The sequence below is a fragment of the Lithobates pipiens genome, unplaced genomic scaffold (genome assembly GCF_037356315.1).
Source record: "Lithobates pipiens isolate NorthernLeopardFrog02 unplaced genomic scaffold, aLitPip1_a1.2 Scaffold_35, whole genome shotgun sequence".
NCBI lineage: Eukaryota > Metazoa > Chordata > Amphibia > Anura > Ranidae > Lithobates > Lithobates pipiens.
In genome coordinates, this window is record NW_027507811.1 from 6,830,870 (window position 1) to 6,850,353 (window position 19,484).

Consider the following 19,484-nt stretch of genomic DNA (forward strand, 5'->3'; position numbering starts at 1 on the left):
CTAGATCCATAAATTGTGTCGGCAGCACAGAGAAGGAAGATTATCGGAGAGAAATCCAGGAATACAGGACGGGGAACACAGCTCAGGAAAGTGACCAGGGGATTACAGGCTGATATCACCCAGCCCCCGCCCTACTCTGGACCAATCAGTGAGCAGTATGGGTGGAGGAATGGATTTAGTGTTAATGACCCACCTGTGCTGATCTCTGTAGGAGTGTCCTCCTCTATAAATGTCCCCGTTATTCCATCCTCCTCCATAGACTGCTGATCATCCCTTACATACTTCTCTTCTTCTTCTCCTTCCTCGTCTTCTTCTTTAACCTCAACTTTTATATCTGTCAGATCTTCACCCTAAACCCCCCCCCCAAAAAAAAATTGAGAAAATATCATCTGTAATGATGTGAGACCACATAGACAAATATCATCTTGCTGCCTCCATACGGAGTCTCCACGTTCACGTTCTAGATCAGCCTTTCTCAACCTTTTCAACACTGAGGAACCCTTGAAGTAGTTATCCGGTCTTGGGGGAACCCCCTGCTAAAAATTAGAAATCTACAACTCATGATACATTAGCCCCCCTTACTGATAGCTAAAAAGATCAATGGCGTCGGTGGGAACTTATCCGAGAGGCAGAAATTGCTCAATGCTGAAGGAACCTCTAGCAACCTTTGGAGGAACCCTGGTTGAGGTCCGGTCTCGGGGGAACCCCCTGCTAAAAATTAGAAATCTACAACTCATGATACATTAGTGTGATGGTCAGTGAGAAGAATGGCTCCCTTACTGATAGCTAAAAAGATCAATGGCGTCGGTGGGAACTTATCCGAGAGGCAGAAATTGCTCAATGCTGAAGGAACCTCTAGCAAACTTTGGAGGAACCCTGGTTGAGGTCCGGTCTCGGGGGAACCCCCTGCTAAAAATTAGAATCTACAACTCATGATACATTAGTGTGATGGTCAGTGAGAAGAATGGCTCCCTTACTGATAGCTAAAAAGATCAATGGCGTCGGTGGGAACTTATCCGAGAGGCAGAAATTGCTCAATGCTGAAGGAACCTCTAGCAACCTTTGGAGGAACCCTGGTTGAGGTCTGGTCTCGGGGGAACCCCCTGCTAAAAATTAGAAATCTACAACTCATGATACATTAGTGTGATGGTCAGTGAGAAGAATGGCTCCCTTACTGATAGCTAAAAAGATCAATGGTGTCGGTGGGAACTTATCCGAGAGGCAGAAGTTGCTCAATGCTGAAGGAACCTCTAGCAACCTCTGGAGGAACCCTGGTTGAGAATCACTGGTCTAGATGCTCCATCCCACCAACCTGATAATGTTGTGCGTAATTGTGATCTTCCGGTGTGGAATCCCAATAGAGCAGAGGACGGGGACCACTTTCCGGTGGGGTTCTGCAGCTAGACGACTCCTCCATGGTGTCCTGGTACAGATCTTTGAGGAACTCCGACTCCTCCATCACACCGTACTCATCATCCTCATCATCAACTTCATCGTCTTTTATCTCTTCTTTAACTACAATTTGGAAATCTCTCAGGTTTCCACTCTGAATATATAAAAATAATCACATCAATGGTAACAATGCAGATAATGTACAGATCCTAATGATACTATCAGTGATTGTTCCTCATCTACCTGATGATGGTGGGGGATGGTGTGACCTTCCTGTGTGGAATCCCGGGAATACAGAGGACGGGGACATCTCTCTGGTGGGTTCCTGGTATTTGGTGGCTCCATCATATCCTTGTGTCCTTCTGAAAACTCCTCCATCACTCCATACTCCTCATCCTCCTCTGTAAACTCTTCTTTAATAATAATATTGTAATCCCAGAGGATTTCACTCTGAAAACATAAAAAAAACATTCATTGTAACAATCATACTTGTGTATAAATCAGAAGTACCAATAGTTTTGAATCATCTACCTGATGATGGTGGGGGATGGTGTGATCTTCCTGTGTGGAATCCCGGGAATACAGAGGACGGGGACATCTCTCTGGTGGGTTCCTGGTATTAAGAGGCTCCATCATATCCTTGTGTCCTTCTGAAGGTTCCTCCATCACCCCATACTCTTCTTCTTTATACTCTTTTAGAATACAAATATTTATATCCTTGATGTCCTTGTTGTCTTCACCCTAAACCAAGAAAATTATAGAAAATATCTCGTAGGATCCATACATTGTCTCCACAAGTCATTTTCATGTCCTCGATCAGTGATGGTGAACCTCGGCACTCCAGATGTTTTGGAACTACGTTTCCCATGATGCTCAACTACACTGCAGAGTGCATGAGCATCATGGGAAATGTAGTTCCAAAACATCTGGGGGTGCCGAGGTTCACCATCTCTGTCCTAGATGCTCAGTCCCACCTACCTGATGATGGTGGGGGATGGTGTGACCTTCCTGTGTGGAATCCCGGGAATACAGAGGACGGGGACATCTCTCTGGTGGGTTCCCATTACTGGATCCATCTGTAGGAAACACACACACTGACTGAATACATTGTTTCTATGTGTTTATCAGATGATGGGGGATCTAGGTGGAGCCTCCGTACTGCTCTCTCCTTTACAATAAAGTCTCCTCTTACCCGGTGATGTGAGGGGCGGCTGATTGTCCATCATGACGTCCTTGTAGAGATCCTTGTGTCCTTCTAAATACTCCCACTCCTCCATGGAGAAATAGACAGTGACATCCTGACACCTTATAGGAACCTGACACACACAATGATACAGTCACCATCCAGACACATCCCTTGTCTGTTACTGGATAATGTCCCAGAATTCCCAGAATCCTCCTCACCTCTCCTGTCAGCAGCTCCATCATCTTCTTGGTGACTTCTAGAATCTTCTCCATGTTGTGTCTCTCAGGTTTTAGGGAGTCACATGGAGGCACTGTGATGGTCATATGATCACCTGACTTCAGAAGAGGAAATCTCTGTATTGAGGAACCAATAGGAACATCATGTTAGACTCCCAGAATCCTCCTCACCTCTCCGGTCAGGTCTGTGTTTTATTAATAGAGATAAGAGTGATGTCATGTGACCTCCCAGAATCCTCCTCACCTCTCCGGTCAGGTCTGTGTTTGATTAATAGAGATAAGAGTGATGTCATGTGACCTCCCAGAATCCTCCTCACCTCTCCGGTCAGGTCTGTGTTTTATTAATAGAGATAAGAGTGATGTCATGTGACCTCCCAGAATCCTCCTCACCTCTCCGGTCAGGTCTGTGTTTTATTAATAGAGATAAGAGTGATGTCATGTGACCCTCCCAGAATCCTCCTCACCTCTCCGGTCAGGTCTGTGTTTTATTAATAGAGATAAGAGTGATGTCATGTGACCTCCCAGAATCCTCCTCACCTCTCCGGTCAGGTCTGTGTTTTATTAATAGAGATAAGAGTGATGTCATGTGACCTCCCAGAATCCTCCTCACCTCTCCGGTCAGGTCTGTTTTATATAATAGAGATAAGAGTGATGTCATGTGACCCTCCCAGAATCCTCCTCACCTCTCCGGTCAGGTCTGTGTTTTATTAATAGAGATAAGAGTGATGTCATGTGACCTCCCAGAATCCTCCTCACCTCTCCGGTCAGCAGGTAGATGATCTCCAGGGTGAGGTTTAGTATCCTCTCAGTCATGTGACTCCGGTCCTCCTCCATCCTCAGTGATGTGGTCATGTGATCTCTGCGGGTTTCTCTGTAGATGGATAATGGAGAATTATCTGGACTGTATTGGTCATACAATATTAGGATAAGAATGTATGGGTGGGGGAGGGGTTAATATGAGGATTGATGTTACTTTCAGCTCTATAGTATTGTCCGGATTGGAAGACATATTTAGTCTGCACTCCCCGGGGGGGTTTTTTGCTCTTTTTCTGGGAGCCGGTTTTCCTTTCGGCACGCTTGTCCAATGAGAAATGATTCCATCAATTCACCAAACGGTCTTGTTCTAAAATTCATCGGACCCAAACTTAGAGGTGAATCCCACTGAAGCCCATGGCTGGCGGGTAAACCTTATTGATACAACCTTCGTGAACGTGCGGTGGATTTGGTGAAATGTGTTCCTGCACTTTTCGTTTTTTTTTTTTTTCTTAACCTTTTAATCAATGCAAAAGGGGCTACAAATAAAAAGAAACCTTAAAGAACCGATAGGTAATAGCAATGAATGCGGCGCTTTAAGCACCCCCCAAACTTAAGAAGGCCCTATCAACAAAAAATAAATAAAAAAATAAAAATTTACAAAAAAAAAAAAGCACAAGAGAAATGAAAACACCAAAATACCACCCCTGAAACAAAAGGCCGCTAAATTCAAGGACGTTTATCCAGAAATAAAGACCACATTAATATAAAATAAAAACTGATAAAGCCCCACCCCCACCCCCTCGGTAAATGAAAACCTCAAAATATTGCACCTCTGAAACAAAAGCCCCTTTTGGAAGGGAAGCCTTACAGCATAAAAAAAATAAACAAAACTTCCCATTGGCAGGAAAGCAGCTAAAAGTAGCCGATGACGTCAAATGAACCAAAAAAAGAAAAAAATAGAACAAAAAGACAAAAAAATGCCCAAAATATTCATAAAAAAGGCAGAAAAGGAGTTGAGGAGTTCAAATTTTCCTAGCTGATCCTAATCTTACACTATGCGGTTTGTCAGCCTTCCATATAACATCTTGCCTATAACAGTCCCCGTGTTGATGGGGACAAGGGCCTCATCCTGACAACCCTGGCCGGTGGTTGTGGGGGGGGAGTTTGCGGGCATATTGAAATCTGGAAGCCCTTTTAACAAGGGGACCCCCAAATCTGGCGCCCCCCCCCAGGTGAATGAGTATGGGGTACCCCTACCCATTCACCAAAGATGTCTAAAATGTGAATAAAGGCAGTAAACAAGTTTTTGACAAGTCCTTTATTAAAAAAATAAAAGCAATGTCCTCCCGATGTAGCTCCATCTCACGCTGCCCACCGCCCCGCCGAACCTGAAAAAATAAAAATAAAAACAGCCTCGTCGAACGCATCCCACGGACGGCCTGTTCCTTCTCACGTTTCTTAAATAGCTAAGGGGTGGAGACGCCTGATGGCGTCAGCGGGTGACCCCCGCCCCTTGTGACATCACTGACCGGGGCAGGCTGGACATAAGAAATTTCAGGATGGAGGTGCAGGCAGTCTGCGGGAAGCGTTCGACGTGACCAGTGGGAAACGCTTCTTTCTCTTTTTCTTGGGTGCGGCGGGCTGAGATGGATCTACCTCGAGGGACATTGTTTTTAACTTTTTAATAAAGGAATTGGTGAGTAGTTAGGATACTCATTCACATGGGGGGGCCGGGATCTGGGGGACTCCTTGTTAAAAGGGGGCTTCCAGATTCCGATAAGCCTCCTGCCTGCAGATCTCGACAACCACCTGGCAAGGTGCTTTGAGGTGGGAGGGAGGGATAAAGCACTCCCCCCCATGTTGATGATGTGGCCTGGTATGGTTTGGGGGGGGGCTCACTCGCCCCCCTGCTGATCCTTGGGTAAGGGTCTGGTATGGATTTTGGGGAAAACCCCACTCCTTTTTTTTTTTGCCGTAGAGTTCCCCTTGAAATTGGGCCTGGTATGGATTTAGGGGGACCCCAGGGCTGTCGCTCCCGCTAGGCGAATTAGGCAGCCGCCTAGGGGGCCCAGCCACAGCCGCTGACTTCCCCACTAGCCTGGCCTGGGAACATGAGGGGCAGAAGAATGCCACCCTACACAAAGCTGGGGAGCTGACTGACTCTCCAGAGAAAGCGGCAGCTGTGGAGGACATCCGTCACGGCTGCTGTGGAGGAGGTCGGCATCAGCTCAGCCTGTGAGAAGGGCGACAGCTGGGAAGGCAGACGAGGCAGGCACAGCTGGGAAGGCAGAGGAGGAGGATAGTGGGGAGGTGGGCAGGAGGACAGCTGGGGAGGCGGGTAAAGCTGGGGAGGAGGAGGACAGTGGAGAGGTGGGCACGAGGACAGTGGAGGAGGGCACGAGGACAGCTGGGGAGGCAGGAGGAGGACAGTGGGGAGGTGGGCACGAGGACGGTGGAGGAGGAGGGCACAAGGACAGCTGGGGAGGCAGAGGAGGACAGTGGGGAGGTGGGCACGAGGACAGTGGAGGAGGAGAGCACGAGGACAGCTGGGGAGGCAGGAGGAGGACAGTGGGGAGGTGGGTACAAGGACAGCTGGGGAGGCGGACACAGCTGGGGAGGCGGATAGTGGGGAGGTGGGCACGAGGACAGCTGGGGAGGCAGAGGAGGATAGTGGGGAGGTGGGCACAAGGACAGCCGGGGAGGCAGAGGAGGCGGGTACAGTTGGGGAGGAGGAGAAGGACAGTGGAGAGGTGGGCATGAGGACGGTGGAGGAGGAGGGCACAAGGACAGCTGGGGAGGCGGAGGAGGACAGTGGGGAGGCGGACACAGCTGGGGAGGCGGAAGAGGACAGCGGGGGAGGCGGAGGAGGACAGCTAGGGAGGAGGATAGTGGGGAGGTGGGCACGAGGACAGCTGGGGAGGCAGAGGAGGATAGCGGGGAGGTGGGCACAAGGACAGCTAGGGAGGCAGAAGAGGCGGGTACAGCTGGGGAAGAGGAGAAGGACAGTGGAGAGGTGGGCACAAGGACAGTGGAGGAGGAGGGCACAAGGACGGCTGGGGAGGCGGAGGAGGACAGTGGGGAGGTGGGCACAAGGACAGCTGGGGAGGCGGAAGAGGACAGCGGGGGAGGCGGAGGAGGACAGCTAGGGAGGAGGATAGTGGGGAGGTGGGCATGAGGACAGCTGGGGAGGCAGAGGAGGATAGCGGGGAGGTGGGCACAAAGACAGCTAGGGAGGCGGAGGAGGCGGGTACAGCTGGGGAGGAGGAGAAGGACAGTGGAGAGGTGGGCACAAGGACGGTGGAGGAGGAGGTCACAAGGACAGCTGGGGAGGCGGACACAGCTGGGGAGGTGGAGGAGGACAGTGGGGAGGTGGGCACAAGGATAGCTGGGGAGGCGGACACATCTGGGGAGGTGGGCACGAGGACGGTGGAGGAGGAGGGCACAAGGTCAGCTGGGGAGGCAGAGGAGGACAGTGGGGAGGTGGGCACAAGTAAAGCTGGCCAAGCGGAGGAGGACAGTGGGGAGGTGGGCGAGGAGGACAGTGGAGAGGTTGGCACGAGGACGGTGGAGGAGGAGGGCACAAGGACAGCTGGGGAGGCAGAGGAGGACAGTGGGGAGGTGGGCACAAGTAAAGCTGGCGAGGCGGAGGAGGACAATGGGAAGGTGGGCGAGGAGGACAGTGGGGAGGTGGGCACGAGGACGGTGGAGGAGGAGGGCACAAGGACAGCTGGGGAGGCAGAGGAGAACAGTGGGGAGGTGGGCACAAGGACAGCTGGGGAGGCGGACACAGCTGGGGAGGCGGAGGAGGACAGCTAGGGAGGAGGATAGTGGGGAGGTGGGCACGAGGACAGCTGGGGAGGCAGAGGAGGTGGGCACAAGGACAGCTAGGGAGGCAGAAGAGGCGGGTACAGCTGGGGAAGAGGAGGACAGTGGAGAGGTGGGCACAATGACGGTGGAGGAGGAGGGCACAAGGACAGCTGGGGAGGCGGACACAGCTGGGGAGGTGGAGGAGGACAGTGGGGAGGTGGGCACAAGGACAGCTGGGGAGGCAGACACAGCTGAGGAGGCGGAGGAGGACAGCTAGGGAGGAGGATAGTGGGGAGGTGGGCATGAGGACAGCTGGGGAGGCAGAGGAGGATAGCGGGGAGGTGGGCACAAGGACAGCTAGGGAGGCGGAGGAGGCGGGTATAGCTGGGGAGGAGGAGAAGGACAGTGGAGAGGTGGGCACGAGGACGGTGGAGGAGGAGGGCACAAGGACAGCTGGGGAGGCGGACACAGCTGGGGAGGTGGAGGAAGACAGTGGGGAGGTGGGCACAAGGACAGCTGGGGAGGCGGACACATCTGGGGAGGTGGGTGAGGAGGACAGTGGAGAGGTGGGCACGAGGACAGTGGAGGAGGAGGGCACAAGGACAGCTGGGGAGGCAGAGGAGGACAGTGGGGAGGTGGGCACAAGTAAAGCTGGCGAGGCGGAGGAGGACAGTGGGGAGGTGGGCGAGGAGGACAGTGGAGAGGTGGGCACGAGGACGGTGGAGGAGGAGGGCACAAGGACAGCTGGGGAGGCAGAGGAGGACAGTGGGGAGGTGGGCACGAGGACGGTGGAGGAGGCAGAGGAGGACAGCAACACTTGGGCTGAGTGGCTCCTGTACCTTAAAGGAGCCACCAGTCAGGGGGTCAGGGAGTCAACGGAAACGGGCTACACCCAGGGAAACTTTAAAAGTGGAGACAGCCTCCTCAGTCTGGGGACTGTCCCTGGAAACTGGAAATGTCTGGTGAGTGGTCACCCTAAATCTAAAAAGACAAAAGCTGTCATATTTCTTTCATCTCTTTAACCACCTCAATACCGGGGGGGGGGGGGGGGCACTTAAACACCTTCCTGCCCAGACCAATTTTGAGCTTTCAGCGCTGTCGCACTTTGAATGACAATTGCGCGGTCGTGCTACACTGTACCCAAATGAAATTTTTATCATTTTGTTCCCACAAGTAAAGCTTTCCTTTGGTGGTATTTGATCGCCTCTGCGGTTTTTATTTTTTGCGCAACAAATAAAAAAATACCGAAAATTTTGAAAAAAAAAATAAAAAAAAAATAAAAAAAAAAAATTTTTTTTTTGTTTCAGTTTCAAAACGTTGTAAATAAGTAAGTTTTCTCTTTCACTGATGGGCACCGACAAGGCTGCGCTGATGGGCACCAATGAGGTGGCACTGATGAGGTGGCACAGCGATCGCCGCGATGTGCGCCCCCCCGGGCAGCGGCACTGATAGTGCCCATCCGTGTTGCCCATCTGTGCCGCCTATCAGTGCCCATCCGTGCCGTCTATCTGTGGCCATCCGTGCTGTCTATCCATGCCCATCCATGCCAGCTATCAGTGCCAATTTGTGCCACCTATCAGTGCCCATCCGTGTTGACCATCAGTGCCACCTTATAGGTGGCACAAATTGGCACTGATAGCTGGCATGGATGGGCATGGATAGACAGCACGGATGGGCACGGATAGACGGCACGGATGGGCACTGATAGGCGGCATTGTATTGTAGTATACTGTACTGATGGATGCCAATCAGTGGCAAACAATAATGCATGCCAATCAGTAATGCCCATTGTGGGCACTGATTGGCATCCATTGTCGGTACTGATTGGCATCCATTGTGGACACTGACTGGAATCCCTGGTGGTCTAGGGTGGCATTCCTTGTGCTGGGCATCCCTGGTGGTCTGGTGGCGTCCCTGGTGGTCCAGTGTGGGCATCCTCAGCGGGGTTGCGCTGATAATCGATCAGCACAGACCCCCCCCCTGTCAGAGGAGCAGCCGATCGGCTCTCCTCTACTCGCGTCCGACAGACGCGAGTGAGGAAAAACCGATCACCGGCTTTTCCTATTTACACTGTGATCAGCCGTGATTGGACACGGCTGATCACATGGTAAAGAGTCTCCGACGGAGACTCTTTACCGAGATCGTAGTTGCGGGGGGGGTCAGACTGACACCCCGCAACAACGATCGCCGTGATGCGCGCCCCCGGGGGGCGCACAGCGGCTCAAAATCCTGAGGACGTCATATGACATCCGGTCAGGATTTTGAAACCACTTTGCCGCCGTGTTTCTGTTATAGGGCGGGCGGCAAGTGGTTAAGGAGGGTTCAAAACGAGACCACTGTAGACACATGTTGCTATGCATCTGGCCAGGGCCTTACATTTTTTGGCCTGGTTGTTTATTCTGGGAGAGGGGAGCGATAGAATAGAGTGGGGGTGTGGCCACCTACACTAAGGCTCAGAGAGATGCCCTCAACCTCTCAGTGGATATGTTCCGGAAGGGAGGCAGGACTTGGGACTGGAGTGGCAGGCAGCTTATGTGGAGAGCTCTGGGCCAATCATTAAAGTGGTTGTAAACCCTTACAAACCACTTTGACCTACAGGTAAGCCTAGATTAAGGCTTACCTGTAGGTCCAAGCAATATCTCCTAAACCTATATGGTTTAGGAGATATTTGCCCGAAAACGGGCACCGCTGTCTACGGCGCATGCGCCGTACACAGCGGCGCGCAGGCGCACTGAGCGCGGCATTTCCAAGAATGGAGCTGCCGTGCGTGTCGACTCCCGTGCGCATGCGCGGGAGTGACGTCATCGCGGCTTCGCCGAATGACAGCGGCGGAGCTGCGAGACGCCACCAGCAAGATGGATGCGGCGACTTCGCTGGCTCCTGTGTCAGGTAAATGACACATAATGGGCTACTATGTGATGCGATGCGATGCATAGTAGTCCATTATGCTTTGCCTTTGCAGGGAATGAAAGAGGAAGTAACACCCATCAGGGTTTACTTCCTCTTTAATTTGTATTGGCAGGGGCAGGACTCGCATATAAGCTGTGGGGTCACATGGTTCCTAGGGAGGAGAAGGAGCAGGAGAGAAGAAGAGAGGAGAGATGAATGAATGAATGAATGAAATACTTGTATAGCGCACAATGCGAACTGAATCGCCTCTAGGCGCTGTGGCGAGCTTTGATCATCTGCTAAAAGAGGAAGGTCTTAAGTTTTTTCCTAAAAGCCAGGTGATTTTCTTCCAGGCGGATGTTGATTGGTAGAGCATTCCATAGCCGAGGCCCTTGGACAGCGAATCTCCGATCCCCCTTGGATTTATACCGGGCTTTGGGCACGAGGAGGAGGTTTTTGTTGGCTGATGGAAGACTGCGGTTTGGTGTGTAATGATTTATTTTCTCCATTAGGTATTGCGGAGCTTCTCTATGCACGCATTTGTGGGTGAGGCAAAGGGTCTTGAACGTGATCCGATTTTTTACGGTTAGCCAATGTAAGCTCCTCAGTGAAGGAGAAATGGATTCCCAGGGTTTTTTTCCTGTTATCAGCCTTGCCGCCGTGTTTTGGATCAGTTGTAATCGCGCAAGTTGATATTGTGGTAATCCTATGTAAAGCGAGTTTGCGTAGTCCAGTCGTGAATTAATGATTGTTCCAACTACCACTGCTTTGTCATTCTTTGGGATAAAAGGGAGGAGTCTGCGAAGCATGCGTAGCAGATGGTGAGATCCACTGACTACAGATACTATTTGCGCATCCATTGACATTTCTGTGTCTAAAATAACCCCGAGACTCTTCACTTTGGTCTTTGGGGAGATAGTCTGCCCAAAGACGGTTGGTGGAGACCAGGAGGTTTTGGTTGCGGGTTTATGATTTGGGTGTAAGATAAGAAGCTCTGTCTTTGATTGGTTCAGCTGGAGGGAGTTGGTGGTCATCCAGTCCTCTATTGATTTGAGGCAGTTTTCAAGTTGTTGTTGGTGATCTTTTTTTTCCATTGATCCGGAAATAAAGTTGCGTGTCGTCAGCGTAAGAGTGGAAGCAGAGATCTGAGCATCTGATGATTTGGAGGAGTGGGCGAATGTAAATGTTGAAGAGAACGGGTGACAAAGGAGAGCCTTGAGGGACTCCGCAGGTGACTGCCCGAGTTTCGGAGAGGAATTTTCCTAGTTTCACTGTCTGTGACCGATTTCCTAGGAAGGACGCGAACCATTGGAGATCTATGTCTTGGACTCCGGCTACTTCTGTGAGGCGGACGAGTAGAGTATTGTGATCTACTGTATCAAACGCTGCACTTAGGTCTAGCAGTACGAGGAGACACGGCTCTCCGTCATCTGCTGCTTCGAGGGCGTCATCCCAAATCTTGAGGAGAGCTGTTTCTGTTCCATGACCCGGGCGGAAGCCTGATTGCAGCGGGTCCAGGAGCAGTGGCGTAACTAGAACCTTCAGGGCCCCGATGCAAGAAACCATGAAGGGCCCCCCTGAACCCCAGCCAGGGCCCTTCCCTCCAAGTCCGGCGGTGGAACTCCAGGGCGTGGTCACAGGTATGACCTTTGTGAGCCCTGTAGTTCCACCACTGGTATCAGTAGTTTTTTTATTATTGTTTTTTTTTTTTAATTTTTAGGTGCCCCATTGGGGGACTGTCCCTAGGCAGGATGGAGTCCCCGTCCCCAGAAGAGATGAGGTCCTTTTCTCCAGGGCAGCTCTCAACTCTGGCTGGGGAGAACAGACATCGGACTGAGCGGCAATGCATGGAGCAGGAGAGGGGTACTCTGAGGACACAGGTCATGCGGGGAATGCACAACTAAAGAGCAGCCAGTGCGATAGTCAAGCATGGAGCTCTGCTAGTCACCCTCCACCTCCAGCCACCCGTGTGCATGGTGCACTGGTACCCCTAGCTGCCTATGCTGCTGCCGGCCATATGTAGAGGGGGCTGCATGGGCCCCCTGCATCACAGGGCCCGGTTGCGGTCACGACTGCTGCACCCCCTATAGTTACGCCCCTGTCCAGGAGTTTGTGAGTATCCAGGTGGAGTTGTAGCTGATGTACTACAGCTTTCTCCATCTCCATGAGATGTAGAGCATGGAGCAGGCTTGAAGGCCTGGGGGTTCAGAGACCCCAGTGCTGGATAGCAGGAGCAGGGTTTGAAGGCCTGGGGGTTCAGAGACCCCAGTGCTGGATAGCAGGAGCAGGGTTTGAAGGCCTGGGGGTTCAAAGACCCCAGTGCTGGATAGCAGGAGCGGGTTTGAAGGCCTGGGGGTTCAGAGACCCCAGTGCTGGATAGCAGGAGCAGGGTTTGAAGGCCTGGGGGTTCAGAGACGCCAGTGCTGGATAGCAGGAGCGGGTTTGAAGGCCTGGGGGTTCAGAGACCTCGGTGCTGGATAGCAGGAGCGGGTTTGAAGGCCTGGGGGTTCAGAGACCCCAGTGCTGGATAGCAGGAGCGGGTTTGAAGGCCTGGGGGTTCAGAGACCCCGGTGCTGGATAGCAGGAGCGGGTTTGAAGGCCTGGGGGTTCAGAGATCTCGGTGCTGGATAGCAGGAGCGGGTTTGAAGGCCTGGGGGTTCAGAGACCCCGGTGCTGGATAGCAGGAGCGGGTTTGAAGGCCTGGGGGTTCAGAGACCTCGGTGTTGGATAGCAGGAGCGGGTTTGAAGGCCTGGGGGTTCAGAGACCCCAGTGCTGGATAGCAGGAGCGGGTTTGAAGGCCTGGGGGTTCAGAGACCCCGGTGCTGGATAGCAGGAGCGGGTTTGAAGGCCTGGGGGTTCAGAGACCTCGGTGTTGGATAGCAGGAGCGGGTTTGAAGGCCTGGGGGTTCAGAGACCCCAGTGCTGGATAGCAGGAGCGGGTTTGAAGGCCTGGGGGTTCAGAGACCCCAGTGCTGGATAGCAGGAGCGGGTTTGAAGGCCTGGGGGTTCAGAGACCCCAGTACTGGATAGCAGGAGCGGGTTTGAAGGCCTGGGGGTTCAGAGACCTCGGTGCTGGATAACCCAAACAGTCGCTATGTAGTCCAGAGGAGAAACCAGATGCCCCAGCCTGGGATGCATCGGACCATGCGGAGGAGGAAGTAGGCATAAAGCGGACGGAGGAAACTGGGAATCGACCTTCTGTGGCAATCATGGACTGGTCGATGGGAGTGAGCAAAGGGAGTGCAACCCAGCGGTGCTTACCCGTACACTCGCTATGTGTCTAAGGACCTAGTGAGGGACACTTTCCAGAACTGACATTGGGCGGATTTGCAAGAGTCAATGTAGGCGGTGAGGCCTGGGGATTTGGAATCCACAACCCACAGCATTATTCAGAGTGATGCTGGTCGGGTTCATCAAAGGAAAGTATGCAGGATCAGAGTCAGGAACCAGAACTAATAGAGACAACTCATATCCTCTATTCAACTGTAACGTCCATTCAAGTTCAAGAATAAAGCTTTGTTAAATTTCAAGGACTATCTGCCGTTTGTGGAACTTTTTGCATGGGGAGGAAGAACGGAACAAGTTAACAGAAAGGTAATGAACAACTTTGCAGCTCCCAAGGGGATAGTGCGCTACACATGTATGACCTTGTATGGCTTGTCTTTGACCTGTCTCTGGATCCCCGTCTGCCCATTGTGACCTTGGCCTGTATTTTGGACTTCATTCTCTGTCTTTTGATTTAGCACCTTGCTGCCCGGCTGTGGACAACCTTCACCTTGTGTCCTGTCAACTTCTACCTTCCCGTGAATGACCTGGCTTGTCTTTGATCCCTCTTTCAATTGCTCCTACTTTCTGATCAGGTGTTGTCTGCAACATCATCCTCATACCACTCCGTGTCCTCACATCTCCTGTCTCCTCGAAAAAAACGGTGGAAGAGAAACACCCTTTTCAGCTCGATCTCCATCTATTTGTGTCCCATTGAGGAAATTTCCCTTCAGATCGGGTCCTTGAGATGCAACAGGAAGTGAGAAGAAATCTCTTCAAAGTGGGGGAACTGGCGGTACATGTATCCCCATTGGAAGATTACCACCTCTCTTGCTATTCTGGTAGGAATTGTAGCATTTTGGATTTCCCATCATTTTCAGTTCTGAAGAATGACCACCAGGACAAGTAGAGAGGATCCTGACCAGGTCCTTGCCTTTCGGTACCTCGCTGCCTGGCTGTTGACAACCTTTAGGCTGTGTTCTGGTTACACTCCTGCCTTCTGATCAGCTGCTGCCTGCAACATTCCGCATCGTACCACTCCATATCCTCACATCCCTTGTCACCTTGGACAAGTGGTGCAAGGGAAGCCCCCTTTTAAGCTTGATCTCTACCAGGTATGGAGACAATCACCATCTATTTGTGTCCTATTAAGAATATTTCCCTTTAGATCTGATCCTAGAGATGCAACAGAAAGGGCGAAGAAGTCTCACCCTTGTGCCGCTCGGTTTCCTCACATCCCTTGTCACCTTGGACAAGTGGTGCAAGAGAAGCCTCCTTTTCATCGTGATCTCCACCAGTTATGGAGACAATCGTCATCTATTTGTGTCCTATTAAAGAGATCTAGGATCTGATCCTAGAGACGCAATAGAAAGGGAGAAGGAGTCTCTCCCTCGTCCTGCTCGGTTTCCTCACATCCCTTGTCACCTTGGACAAGTGGTCCAAGTGAAGCCTCCTTTTCAGCTTGAGCTCTCCACCAGGCGTGAGACAATCGCCATCTATTTGTGTCCTATTAAGATTTCCCTTTAGATCTGATCCTAGAGACGCAACAGAAAGGGAGAAGAAGTCTCACCCTCGTGCCGCTCTGTTTCCTCACATCCCTTGTCACCTTGGACAAGTGGTGCAAGAGAAGCCTCCTTTTCATCGTGATCTCCACCAGGTATGGAGACAATCGCCATCTATTTGTGTCCTATTAAAGAGATCTAGGATCTGATCCTAGAGACGCAACAGTAAGGGTGAAAAAGTGTCTCCCTCGTCCTGCTCGGTTTCCTCACATCCCTTGTCACCTTGGATAAGTGGGGCAAGAGAAGCCTCCTTTTCAGCTTAATCTCCACCAGGTATGGAGACAATCACCATCTATTTGTGTCCTATTAAAGAGATCTAGGATCTGATCCTAGAGACGCAACAGAAAGGGAGAAGAAGTGTCTCCCTTGTGCCACTCGGTTTCCTCACATCCATTGCCACCTTGGACAAGAGGTGCAAGAGAAGCCTCCTTTTCATCGTCATCTCCACCAGGTTTGAGACAATCGCCATCTATTTGTGTCCTATTAAAGAGATCTAGGATCTAAACCTAGAGACGCAACAGAAAGGGAGAAGAAGTCTCTCCCTTGTGCCGCTCGGTTTCCTTACTTCCCTTGTCACCTTGGACAAGTGGTCCAAGTGAAGCCTCCTTTTCAGCTTGAGCTCTCCACCAGGTATGGAGACAATCGCCATCTATTTGTGTCCTTTTAAGGATATTTCCCTTTAGATCTGATCCTGGAGACGCAACAGAAAGGGAGAAGAAGTCTCTCCCTTGTCCTGCTCGGTTTCCTCACATCCCTTGTCACCTTGGACAAGTGGTCCAAGTGAAGCCTCCTTTTCAGCTTGAGCTCTCCACCAGGCGTGAGACAATCGCCATCTATTTGTGTCCTATTAAGGATATTTCCCTTTAGATCTGATCCTAGAGACGGAACAGAAAGGGTGAAGAAGTCTCTCCCTCGTCCTGCTCTGTTTCCTCACATCCCTTGTCACCTTGGACAAGTGGGGCAAGAGAAGCCCCCTTTTCAGCTTAATCTCCACCAGGTATGGAGACAATCGCCATCTATTTGTGTCCTATTAAGATTTCCCTTTAGATCTGATCCTAGAGACGCAACAGAAAGGGAGAAGAAGTCTCACCCTTGTGCCACTCGGTTTCCTCACATCCCTTGTCACCTTGGACAAGTGATGCAAGAGAAGCCTCCTTTTCATCGTGATCTCCACCAGTTATGGAGACAATCGTCATTTATTTGTGTCCTATTAAAGAGATCTAGGATCTGATCCTAGAGACGCAACAGAAAGGGAGAAGAAGTCTCTCCCTCATCCTGCTCGGTTTCCTCACATCCCTTGTCACCTTGGACAAGTGGTCCAAGTGAAGCCCCCTTTTCAGCTTGAGCTCTCCACCAGGCGTGAGACAATCGCCATCTATTTGTGTCCTATTAAGGATATTTCCCTTTAGATCTGATCCTAGAGACGGAACAGAAAGGGTGAAGAAGTCTCACCCTCGTGCCGCTCTGTTTCCTCACATCCCTTGTCACCTTGGACAAGTGGTGCAAGAGAAGCCTCCTTTTTATTGTGATCTCCACCAGGTTTGAGACAATCGCCATCTATTTGTGTCCTATTAAGGAGATTTCCCTTTAGATCTGATCTTAGAGACGCATTAGAAAGGTAGAAGTCGAGGTACTGCCAGCTTTCCCGCTTCATTAAGAAGTTACCGCAACCGATTAGGGCGGCTGACGAACTGACTACATCTAGTTATATCTAAGAATTCCAAGGGGATAGTTTCTAGGTGGTACAAGTTGCTGTTATCGGCCGGGGAACTGGGGATACCTCCATTCGTCAAAAAATGGGAAAGGGAACTAGGTTCACAAAAGGATAAGGTAATGTTAGGCAAAATATTTAAATTGGCCCATAGCTCAGCCATCGATGCCAAAACCGCTGAGATGAGCTATAAATGTTTGTCGAGGTGGTATTACACCCCAGATAGAAAGAGCAAATTTCAGGCAGACACGTCAGGGGAATGTTGGCGTGGATGTGGGGAAATAGGTACCATGGCTCACATTTGGTGGGGGTGTTCGAAGATTAAAAACTACTGGAACCAGATCCGATCGCATATTAAAACCATAACTAAATGCTGAAGTAAGTGCAGACCCCTGTAAGTGCAGACCCCTGGGTTGTTCTGTTCCATGCCACAGAGGGCAGCGTAAAGCAGTATAAGATGTCCTTGACCCCACACTTATTAAATGCCGGGAAAAGATTAAATTCCAAAAAAATGGCAAGAGCCGGAAGCGCCTACGATATGGGAGTGGGTGGATGCCGTAGAAAGGATTTATAAGTTGGAATGCTTAGAGGATAGCTTGGGGGGGGGGTAGGAGTAATAAATTTACGCTGGAGAAATGGAAAAGCTGGCAGGAATTTAAAGGGAGTTGGGAGTACCTCAGAAGGATTACGGGTACAGATTTAAATGGGTATAGACATGCATAAATGTTAAGTTGAATAATGATCTACTAGGAAGGGTAGGGGAGGTGGGGGGGGGGGGATTAATGGAGGGTAGGGGTGAGCATTGAGTAGGGGAGATATTGACTAGATAAACGTGGAAGGGTTTAAGTTATGAAAGTTGCATGGATCGAGCATATTATAGATAAATATATAAATATATGCATGGAAAAAATAAAAAATAAAATAAAAAATAAATAATTGCCACCATGATGTAAAGAGATGAAAGGTAACCTGAGCAAGCAGCGGGTGTGAGGACTTGGTTTTCCTCGAAGATCATTGGTTTTACTGAGTTGGCAAAAAAAAAAAAAGAAAGGTAGAAGTCTCTCCCTCGTGCCGCTCGGTTTCCTCACATCCCTTGCCACCTTGGACAAGAGGTGCAAGAGAAGCCTCCTTTTCAGTTCGATCTCCACCAATCTCCATTGAGAAATGAGGAAACAGGTGGAAGATTTTCCCCCCTTACTTCCAGTTCTGGAGAGAAATGTCACATTTGGGATCCCGCGTGACTTTCAGTCCCGGAGTATGACCACCAGGACAAACAGAAAGGGTCGATCTTCCTAACGGGGGACACAGGCAGCAAGGCAAAACCTGATGGGGGGGGGGGGGGGGTTCCATACTTCCACATTCCAACCAAAATGAAACAGTTGTTTTTGCATTAGATACACTTTAATGCCGCGCGCACACGATCGCCCGCTCCGACAACAAAATCCATGGGATTTTTTTTCCAACGGGTGTTGGCTCAAACTTGTCTTGCATACACACGGGTCACACAAATCTTGTCGGAAAACGTCAAGAACGCGGTGACGTACGACGAGCCGAGAATAAAAAAAGAAGTTCAATAGCCAGTGCGACTCTTCTGCTTGATTCCGAGCATGCGTGGAACTTTGTGCGTCGGAATTTGTGTACACACACGATCAGGAAATTTACGACAACGGATTTTGTTGTCGGGAAAATTTGAGATCCAGATCTCAAATTTTGTTTGTCGGAAATTTCGATGGAAAATGTCCGATGAACATGAATTTCCGACAACGAGCTCCCATCGAACATTTCCCGTCGGAAAATACGCGGCATAAGGCTAAATCCACCCCACCCCAATAAAAAAAGGTCACAGAATACGTTCAGATAGAGGGATGAATTTCAAACCAGAATCTCCATGTTCTGACAGAGTCACAGTGTGGTTAGAAATGTTTTGACCGTATTGTTATATATTTACATTTATTATATATATATTGGCGTAGCCATGTTTGCTGGTGATCAAAGGAGACCCAACGAGGCTTACAGGGTGTAAATAGAAAATAATTATTACCTCCTCTGCTGCCACTTTCAGCGATGTCTCCTCTCTACTTCCTCCCGATTCACCTCTCACCTGGAACGTCCTTATTTATACGTGACATCACTTCCTGTTTGGGTAGACATGAGACCGCCATCTTGTGGAGCTCAGAGGAACTGCAGCCCCCAGATATGTCTCGTAGTGTGAACACGGCCTTGTGCTGTGTGTGTATGTACTGTATATCATTATAGATGGAGTCATCTCCACTCCCAAGAAGGGGGAGAGAAAAACACTATATTGCTAAAAGTATTGGGACACTTGCCTTTACACGCACATGAGCTTTAATGGCATCCCAATCTTAGTCCGTAGGGTTCAATATTGGGTTGGCCCACCCTTTTCAGCTATAACAGCTTACATTTTTCGGGGAAGGCCACCCACAAGGTTTAGGAGGGTGTCTATGGGAATGTTTGACCATTCTTCCAGAAGCCCATTTGTGAGGTCAGGCACTGGTGTTGGATGAGAAGGCCTGGCTCGCAGTCTCCGCTCTAATTTATCCCAAAGGTGTTCTATCGGGTTGAGGTCAAGACCAGCAGTCAAGGCTTGGACCCAGCTGCTGGCTCATCCCAACTTGGAAGCACCGGTTTCACATAAGCAGAAGCACAGCAGTGAGGGCTT

The 19,484-nt window shown here is 50.5% G+C and overlaps 2 protein-coding genes across 2 annotated transcripts in view; one reads left to right on the forward strand and one right to left on the reverse strand.

Annotated features, from left to right (window-relative positions):
• The window catches only part of LOC143955463 (uncharacterized), a 110,110-nt gene that overhangs the window by 62,598 nt on the left and 28,028 nt on the right, over positions 1-19,484 (forward strand). The window contains 2 exon segments of the mRNA XM_077465506.1: positions 15,059-15,188; positions 15,961-16,090. Coding sequence (XP_077321632.1) covers positions 15,059-15,188; positions 15,961-16,090 — 260 coding nt within the window.
• LOC143956023 (gastrula zinc finger protein XlCGF66.1-like) lies at positions 2,376-18,942 on the reverse strand. Its single transcript, XM_077466156.1, has 4 exons — positions 18,846-18,942; positions 3,571-3,685; positions 2,797-2,931; positions 2,376-2,708 (listed from the first exon to the last, which is right to left on the reverse strand). Exons 2-4 carry the CDS (start codon positions 3,664-3,666, stop codon positions 2,517-2,519), a joined length of 423 nt encoding a protein of 140 aa, XP_077322282.1. The 5' UTR covers positions 3,667-3,685; positions 18,846-18,942; the 3' UTR covers positions 2,376-2,516.